The 9195-nt window shown below is 35.1% G+C and overlaps 1 protein-coding gene across 1 annotated transcript; it reads right to left on the minus strand.

Annotated features, from left to right (window-relative positions):
* Window positions 1-1940: 1940 nt before the first annotated feature.
* Window positions 1941-5367, minus strand: LOC307169439 (ladderlectin-like). Its single transcript, XM_079890059.1, has 6 exons — window positions 5293-5367; window positions 5082-5149; window positions 4779-4897; window positions 3619-3741; window positions 2349-2460; window positions 1941-2160 (listed from the first exon to the last, which is right to left on the minus strand). The coding sequence occupies exons 2-6, from the start codon at window positions 5140-5142 to the stop codon at window positions 2063-2065; spliced, it is 513 nt and encodes a 170-aa protein (XP_079746185.1). The 5' UTR covers window positions 5143-5149; window positions 5293-5367; the 3' UTR covers window positions 1941-2062.
* Between the last annotated feature and the right edge of the window lie 3828 nt (window positions 5368-9195).

Raw genomic sequence — 9195 nt, forward strand, 5'->3', positions numbered from 1 at the left:
TTAAACAGGGTTTGAAAGTATGGCTTAGATGCCAATCATAGTTTTTATTATATCATAGTCTATTTTTATTGTATATTTTTCTGTATAATATGTATGAATTTGTTTAATGTATGAAAAATGATTGATGTGTGAATTGCTGCAACTTGTCCTTTCCCCTTGCCCTTATAGGGACCACAATGGAAATAAGTCTTTGGGCTTTATTGTGTTATCCCTGACTATTTATGTATTTTAATATATGACACAGAGTACTGTTTTCATATTTTTATATTTAAGTGGTCAAATAAAATCAATCAATCAATCAATCAAAATATTCTGTATGTGAGATCACAATATAAGGCACAAACTGATATGTAATATTTTAATGTCCAAATAAATGTGAGCACTGTGCATTGTAGAAGATATGCATTCATTTTGCGTTAATTTGTAAAGGACAAACAAAACTGGATAATTTTTAAATCCATAAAATAACTAATTTTACATTCTGGTTACATTACATTATGAAAAACATAACATTTTTACATTATGTGCTGTTGACTTCCGCCTTGTTCACATTCATGGGGATTCAAAAGAGAACTTTTGCTTTCCTTTTTAATTTAGGTATGATAGAACTGTTGCAATTATTTATTTTGACAACTAATATAGAAAGTTAAACTTTTTTTGACAAACTCAGAATTGGTTGAAGAGTTCATTGATTATATAAAACGCATTGAAGGTTGAATAATCTTTGGACTACAGTATTTATCTGCATGCTATCTCATCCATGAAGATGCAACAATGTAGAACAAGCAAGTTGAACTTTAGCTATAGTGTGTGCCCTTTTATTACTATTTAATTCATTTTAATATGAGGTGGTGGGTAATAATAATAATAATAAAAAAATTTACTCAGTATTCCATGATTCCTAATTCACTATTAACTCAATTACAATTAAGTACAAATTAACTTTATTCAGTTGTGTAGGCACTAAAACAGTCCAATACATTATAGTTAAATTATTTTTAATGAAAAAATAATTAAGATTTCTGTGCCACCCCAAACTGGTTGCTGGCCCTTGCCTGGCCACCCCTATGAAAAAATCCTGGCTCCGCCACTGCTGCCTTATCTGGCCTTATCTCTGAACCAGTTTTCTCTAAACTTCTCTAAACCTTATTTCCTTTTATTTGATCTATCTGGATATGATATATCTGTACCACTCACTTTGAGACATTTCAAATGACACCAAAAACATAACAGTCAATGATAAACATTCACATTAAACCATGTTCTTGTGTGAGTTCTTAGTTGTTTCTGAGAGGAAGTGAGGTTGTATGGGGGAGGTCGAATGTTAATTAGCCAGCAGGGACCTTTTGTCTCATAGACCAGGCCTCAACCAGTATTTTCAGTCTTACACCATATAGATCTGTGGGCATCACTGGACCCTTTTTGAAATACACTGTGCCCCAGTAAAATATTGCTGATAAATCATTTTCTGATATTGTAGATTACTTTCGACCCGAGAATATTCCTTTGTGTTTTCTATCAGCTGTTTAGAATCAGAATTAGCAATGCCAGAATAGTGAGCGAATCACTATTGATCTAACTAAACAGGTTTAGAAAATGGTCTGAAATGGTTTGTGATTCAGTTTTATTCGTTCAAACAGTTCACTTAATCTCTGATTTGTTTGCAGAGGTGTCACACCAAAATAATGCGATATTTTATAAGACAGAAAACAAAAAGTGCCCTGGATGAGCTCCATATTTGCTTATAATCCAGGAAACAAACATGCAAATGTCTTCTTTGCCAATGATGAAACGTGTGCTGTTACAGCATAAACCCCGCCCCTGATTTAATGCTATTTTAATAACTATTAAAATAACTATAACTATTTCCTCAAACCTTGTAACACAATATACTTATATTTTGACATACATTATCATCCACAATGCACAGTTTGCTTTTTCAATGCTTTTATTAATTTCAGGAATGTTTCAGAGAAGATACTGAAAAGAGATTAAAGTTTAGAAGATAGTTGATTTCAGAATAACATTTTGGACAATATAATGTCGGAAAAATGTAGTTCAATCAAAGTAACTGTGGAACAGCATGACGGTCTTGCTGGTCCTTAACACAAATATAGGGCAGTGAGTGTGAACAGCCCGCATCGTTCCAGCAACGTTTAGCTGTAAGGTGAAATAATGAAATCAGTTATTCAGATCATTATAGTGGTGTTAGAATCAAAATGAAATGGAATATTTAATTTAAGGCACTTTGTAATATCCAAATTGAGTGATTTCATGTTACTGTATGATGTAAAATTGTAGGATTGTAAATTATAATTGAAATATTAAAAAACAGACTGCATTCTTACAGGAATAGTTGATCTCCAAACATTTCTCGATACCCTTGTTATTGTTAGGTTCTCCAGCGCACCAGTGGGTATACAGAAACACAGTTCCGTCACTCCACATCCAATGTCCATCCTAAAGAGTGAAGAGAGAGAGTGAATACAAATAGTGCACTACAGTTGTCAGACTTCAGGAAGAAGCCAATTAAATTCAGATTTGAAGTAAAACCATCTTCATTAGAAACCTTGCCTTTACTGTTTAAAGCTGAATTTGTATTTTTTAGACAGAGACAAAGGTCTCTTTACACTCTCTTTACAAAAAATGTTGGGTTATTTTTTCAGTATGTTGGTAGTTTTCTTGTGCTACCCAGAGCTTGGGTCAGACGTAACAAACCAGGGAGTGTGTTATTTATCGCAGGCTTTTGCCACAGGTCACTTCAGGAGAGAGCGCAGCACCATCAAAATGGTGTAGGCCTATGTCTTCTGTAAAATACAGGTTTGTGTACGTTTCATTTTATCTTTAAATTCGTTATTGTGCTGTATATTGTTTACATTTTATGCAAAGCAACATACAAAGGCGCGATGTGAATCACCTTTTACACTAGTGTCGCATGATTTGCGTCAGTCTTTTCGGCTGATGGAAACGCCTGATGCCTTGCATAAAATTTTATTAAAAAATATACAGAACATAAATGCGTAGGCTATGATATTAAAATATGTTCTCAGAACTGTGCACTGATTGTTTATGGATGTTATGTAGTCAGTCAAAGCATATTTCAGCTACGAGTGAAACGCAGGGTGGCGGTCTAAAGTTCTCCCGCTGAACACCCCCCCCCCCCCCCCCCCCATCGTTGAAGTCAGTACCTGATTGCCTAATCCTAACCCCACCCCTAATCCCAACCCCTACCCCACAACTAATCCTAAAGGGTGGAACTAATTTTGCAGGGTTGAAATTCGGCACAACATCTGTTCGAGATCCAACGCCGTTTACGGTGGAAACTGGGAAAACAGAGACTTGTCGATTGCACTTGAATTACTTATACATGTTTATTTTTACTTCTAATATTTCTTAAACGAGCTTAAATGTTGTCAATATGTATAAAAAATTATATAAAATATACTGTACTGTAAAATATGATTGAAAATGAAGGAAATTATCATGCAAGCCATGTATCGAGCAACCCAATTAGCTGTAAAATGAACCCAGCATGAGTTCTGTCCTTTATTTATCCAGCCCTTGGGTTGTTTTTAACCCAGTATTCTTTTAGAGTGTAGGACACACATCTGAACTTACTAAAGCACTATGAGCACCAATCCAAGTACGTGTGGAAGAAGAAGGCAACAGACTCAGCAGGAAATCATTTTCCAGTTTTTCACGCACAGATGCGAGGTTCCCTCCAAGACTTTGACAGTTTTTCTAAAGAGACAGAATTTTTTGTCAATATACAAAATCAAATGTTTTGTAGCATAAAGCAAAAGTGACAACATTTTAGACATTTGCAAACAAAGTCTGTTCTAATTGATCTATTGATAAAATCCTCGTAACAATTTGCACTAACAAGTAAAGTTAAGTAAATTTTACTGATACTGCTCTGTACAACTTGCCTGTTATCAAGTAAAATCTACTTACTATTGAACTTCACATTCATTTGACATTTAATTGAAGTAATTAAGTAAATATTACTTAATAATATTTAATTTATTTAATTTCACATATAGAATAAAGTAACATCTACTTAACTAACTTTAGTAAATTTAACAAAATGAACTTTTTACTCAACAAAATATCACTGAATTAAACCACACATTTAAAGTGTATGCTTTACTTAGAAATATCTAAATAAATAATACAATAAATATTGTATAAATTCCATACTTTATCTAAGTACATAAAATTAACAAACTACATGAACACAGAGACCATAATACTTGGTACACAATGACAGGTAACATTCGATAGATCGTTTTTGAGTATGACTGTGTTATTTTGTGTGGAAAATTTATCCAGATGTCACAAAACGGCAAGTTGTAAACCTAACAACAAAAGTGATGATAAAACAGAGTAAATGCAGCTGGAAAACAGTGAAAAATAAACCTTATTTATTATTCATGCCCCAGTGCATGATGGTAACACCAGTATTATAAAAGTTGAGTAGGTTTTACTTAATTTTATATCATTGATATCACCGGTTTAATTTCCACAAGCTTGAATTAAGTACTTATATAGACTTTAATTTGTTTTTTTTATTCTTGCCTGAACTAGCTTTTCCATGTAGAAATTACATTTGTTTTTTTCTGTAGTATTTACTTCACCAGAGAATAATTTGTATCAGTTTAAATGAATAATTTGAATGCACTTATTGTGTACATACATGTCTTTACATCTGTCTTTTAAGATGTACTTAAAGACACCTAATATTAAGTTTGACCAAATCATCTTGTTGTACACATTACCTCTGCTGTGATCCATTTAGCCGGATGAGAAAAGTACTTGTAGCATCCGAATCCAAATTTGATCCATGTAGCGGGGCCATCCAGTCCATCCAGTCCATTAACATCTCTTGTAATAGTCACTGCAAAGAATTTGTTTTTTATTTTTTTATTTATGTAGCTTATTTTATGTTTGTGTGATAATTTGCTGAAAATATGTGTACTTTATACACTGTACACTCCTTAATAACCATATAATTATTAGTCAATAGAATATTTCATATTTCCAAAATGTTTAGGTTTTTACAAAATAAATGTCTTGGTTACCTTCTGTATTCCCCATGGAGAAGATAATGAAAAGAAGCAGACAACTTTTCAGTATTGCCATGATGAACCTGAAATTAATAAGCAGGAAAAGTTCAATGTCTGCATGCACTCATACGCTGCACACTGCGATTCTCAATGCATTTAAAAGACAAAGCTCAAAAATACTTCAGGTAGAACATTTATTCAGAAGGTTTCTGTTCCAAAAACTCACCTTGGTTCACCTTGGCTACCCCTTTAGCAGATTTTGTGAAGAGCCAGAGCCTGTGCAATACAGTTACATTCTCATATCTATTGAGTGAAGAGGGGTAATATTTATACACATAATATCAGGAAGTAACAACCGGTGTCCTGTGCAAAGAACAAACGTTACCATTTATGGCATATTAAAGGGTAACTAACCCTCTGGTCAGAGCCTGACTCCACCCACTGGCAATATCTGAATAATACTGGAAAAGTAGGCAGAGCCCAGTGGAGAGGGGGCGTGCATCTGAGACGCATCTCTCTGTAGGCAAGGGCGTGGTTAGCTGATTCCCTCTGAGGTCACCACCCACCACAACTTCCAATAGGAAAATTCAACTGCAGTAGCCATTGTTCAACCTGAAGAGGGCAGCACTCAGATGTTTTTACACCATATATTGTAGAATTAAAACACTTTAAACCCAAATGTCAAAAAAAATTACTTGAATCAATGAACAGCATTAATAAAGCCCCAGTTTTACAGATCATTAACTAAAAAAAGTTGTCTGAGGGTTTAGTTACCCTTTAAGAATGATAGAAAGGTCAAATGTATGTGTGTGTCTTGAGTTGTTTGCTTGCGAGTGTACCAGGGTTCGAGGTTCTTAAAGGGGTGGTTCGGGATTTTTGACATCGGACCTCATTTTTAAGTCAGCCTGGTTGTTATTCATCAGTGGAGACATTTTTTTTTAAAAATTATCCAGTCCTTATATTTGGATAGTTAGCCGATGCTAGGCTAGCGCGAGTTAATGGTAGATGTTAGCTAGCCATTAAAAACCGTTTTACCCACTCCACAGTGCACCAAACGCAAATCAATTATAACACTAGACTATCGATGCAAATGTCCGTTGAGAGAATAATGTTAGAAATCAAACTTACCTTTCATCACAATGATCCCAAAGGAACTCGTTTCTCAGCAGCTGCGGAATTTTACTTTGCTCCGGTTAGTAATGCGGCAAAAAGTAAACAGAACAGAAGCGCACTACAGTCGTTACATCTAGCTTAACGTTACCGGCTCACTCGGTTGCCTAGGTAATCAATATCACTCCGCTGCTGCTGTAGACAAGGCTTATGATTACAGGGAACAAATTATAACTAATGCAATGTGATGAAAGGTAAGTTTGATTTCTAACATTATTCTCTCAACGGACATTTGCATCGATAGTCTAGTGTTATAATTGATTTGCGTTTGGTGCACTGTGGAGTGGGTAAAACGGTTTTTAATGGCTAGCTAACATCTACCATTAACTCGCGCTAGCCTAGCATCGGCTAACTATCCAAATATAAGGACTGGATAATTTTTAAAAAAAAATGTCTCCACTGATGAATAACAACCAGGCTGACTTAAAAATGAGGTCCGATGTCAAAAATCCCGAACCACCCCTTTAACCAAAAAAAAAAAAAAAAAAAAAGGGTAAAATTTACTTATTTTTTCTTTTGCACGTTTTTGCACTCCTATTTTTTAAGTTAATGTGACATGTATGGACATTTAACCAAGTTAGGTAAAATTAACAAAGACCATAAGTAAATTTAACTGGGCCAGTTAGAATTTGTGGAGTAATTTATACTTACTCATTTGAAGTTTACTTTGCAATAGTAAGCCTTTACACCACAAATCAAAGAAATCAAACAGTCAAAATAAACCCATAAGTTAAATTCATTAAACAAAACCTTGTGAATCACTCAGTTAATCCAAAGTAAATTACATGCAAAAAACAGCTCCTCTGTTCAAACACTAGGCCTGTAGCATCCTCGTGCTGCAGTAATGTGGGGGAACAAACAATATACAAACAAACAAAAAAGGAAAAGAAAACTAGTCCACTCCAAGGGCCTTTCCCATTTCTTTTGGGCCTGATTACCAGCTCAAGCACCTGGGCGGACTAGACAATATAGCCCAAAAAAAAAACAAAAAAAAAACATCAAATACAACAAGAGCAATAAATGGGCTCTGTGGAGCTGAAAATACAAGCATTAAAACACCTTTATTATTCATATTAAAACAATCACCTCATGTTAAAACTATTTAATACGTCAAATCAACTCATACCTGTCTCCAAGATCCAAACAAATCCACATGCGAACCTCTCGCATACGAACACCACGAGTGTTGATCTATTTCCACCGGCCAGAAACAAACGCACCTACTATTTTCGTTCCTACACCTGATATTTATACTTGGCTAACCCATAGACAGTATTACAAATGGACACACCGACCCCATTGGATTCAATGAAGAAAAGTGAAGTAAATTAGAAGCACTCACTTCCTGATGGCTGAGCGTACTGCGCAAACTCAAACCGAGCTTGACGACGTAGATGTGACGTGAGCAAGCCGGACTCGTCTCGCGCTAACGGTAATTTCCTTTCACTGTCCACGTTTTGATTTCGGCTAATCAATTTTGGCGAATGCAAACAACGTGATTATTGTTCATGAGTCTAACATCCAGCCACGCAAGAAAACATGTAATCTACCTGAGGGAATAATATGCTCAAAAAACATTTCTGATTATTATTAATGTTTTAAAGCTTTTAGAAAGTACATAGAAAGCTTTTGTAACATTATCTTAACTGTCACTTTTGATTAATGTAATGCATCCTTGCTGAATAAAAGTAGGCAATTACTTTCTTTATTTTTTTTCCCAAAAAATAATCTTACTACCCCAAACGTTTGAACTGTAAGCCTAGTGTATTATGTTAAAAAAGCTTTCTATTTTAGATAAATGCTGTTATTTTGAACTATGGTTTGTTTGTAATGTGACTTTTTTCATGTATGACATTAAAATTATTTTTAGAATTAAATACATAAATAGGTTAAGCAATACAAATGTGTTTATGTCTGATAACCTTTTAAACACAAACTTAACTGCAGACACTGAAATGACGTACACTGTGTGATACAGTACAATATTTTGAGTGTCCCTCATTTTCCTATATATAACCACGATTGTCCCGCATTTTCCTTTTCTGAAGTTGGCAACCCTAACTGTCACACACACACATGCAGGAATACAAACAAACGCAAGCATGCACACACACTGACATCCACACGCACAGACACACACCCATACACACACATACAAATCCACATGCACAGACACACACACACACACGCACACACATGTACGCACGCATACTTACACGCACACACACACACACACACACACACACACACACACACACACACAGACACATACACAAACACACACACATACACACACACACAGACAGACATGCTCATACTACTACTTTTTTTAGGTATATACATAAACACGCAATACAGCCAAATTGCTCCACGTCATTTATTTTTGTGGAAAGCCAGTCTACATCTAGTTCTTATCCTTTTTTGGCCTTCAAACGTCTTGAAATGCACATATTAGAGAAATAAAAATGTTTAACCCCATAACAACTTCAAATTTATGACCTCTTTGATTATAAAGCCCTGTCTACAGCCATATATTAGGCCTAGATCAATAATGAATGTGTACATATTGTGAATGAATTTAATAAACTTAGTTGCCTAGCTTTCCTGGTAGCTTTGTCTGAGAAAATGATTCATAAATCAACCTATCAGTTGACCCTATGTTTACTTTCTTCACTGATAGACAAACGTGAAAAGCCTATAGCCTATCAGTCAAAGCTCAGCTTTAGGAGGGGAAAAGACAGAGGAAGATAAAAACAAAGAGAAAAGAGTGTGATGCTGATGAGATGAGAAAAAAAACAGCTACCCGCACATGGTTTTAAAGCTATTGTTATCCAATTTTTTTGGCCTTCAAAACATCTTAAAATGCACATATGTAGATCAGAGGAATAACAATTTTCTCGGGGGAGCATGCCCCCGAACCCCCCTGAATACCTCACATTCGGGACCTCAGTGATTATAA

Source organism: Squalius cephalus, assembly GCF_949319135.1.
Source record: "Squalius cephalus genome assembly, chromosome: 13".
Lineage (NCBI taxonomy): Eukaryota > Metazoa > Chordata > Actinopteri > Cypriniformes > Leuciscidae > Squalius > Squalius cephalus.

Bases quoted from the DNA above. Each gene is read 5' to 3' on its own strand.
- LOC307169439 (XM_079890059.1), bottom strand. From the start codon at position 5,142: ATGGCAATACTGAAAAGTTGTCTGCTTCTTTTCATTATCTTCTCCATG. The intron at 4,898-5,081 runs GTAACCAAGACA...AATTCTTTGCAG, and splicing joins CTCCATGGGGAATACAGAAG to TGACTATTACAAGAGATGTT. The intron at 3,742-4,778 runs GTAATGTGTACA...CTGTCTCTTTAG, and splicing joins CTAAATGGATCACAGCAGAG to AAAAACTGTCAAAGTCTTGG.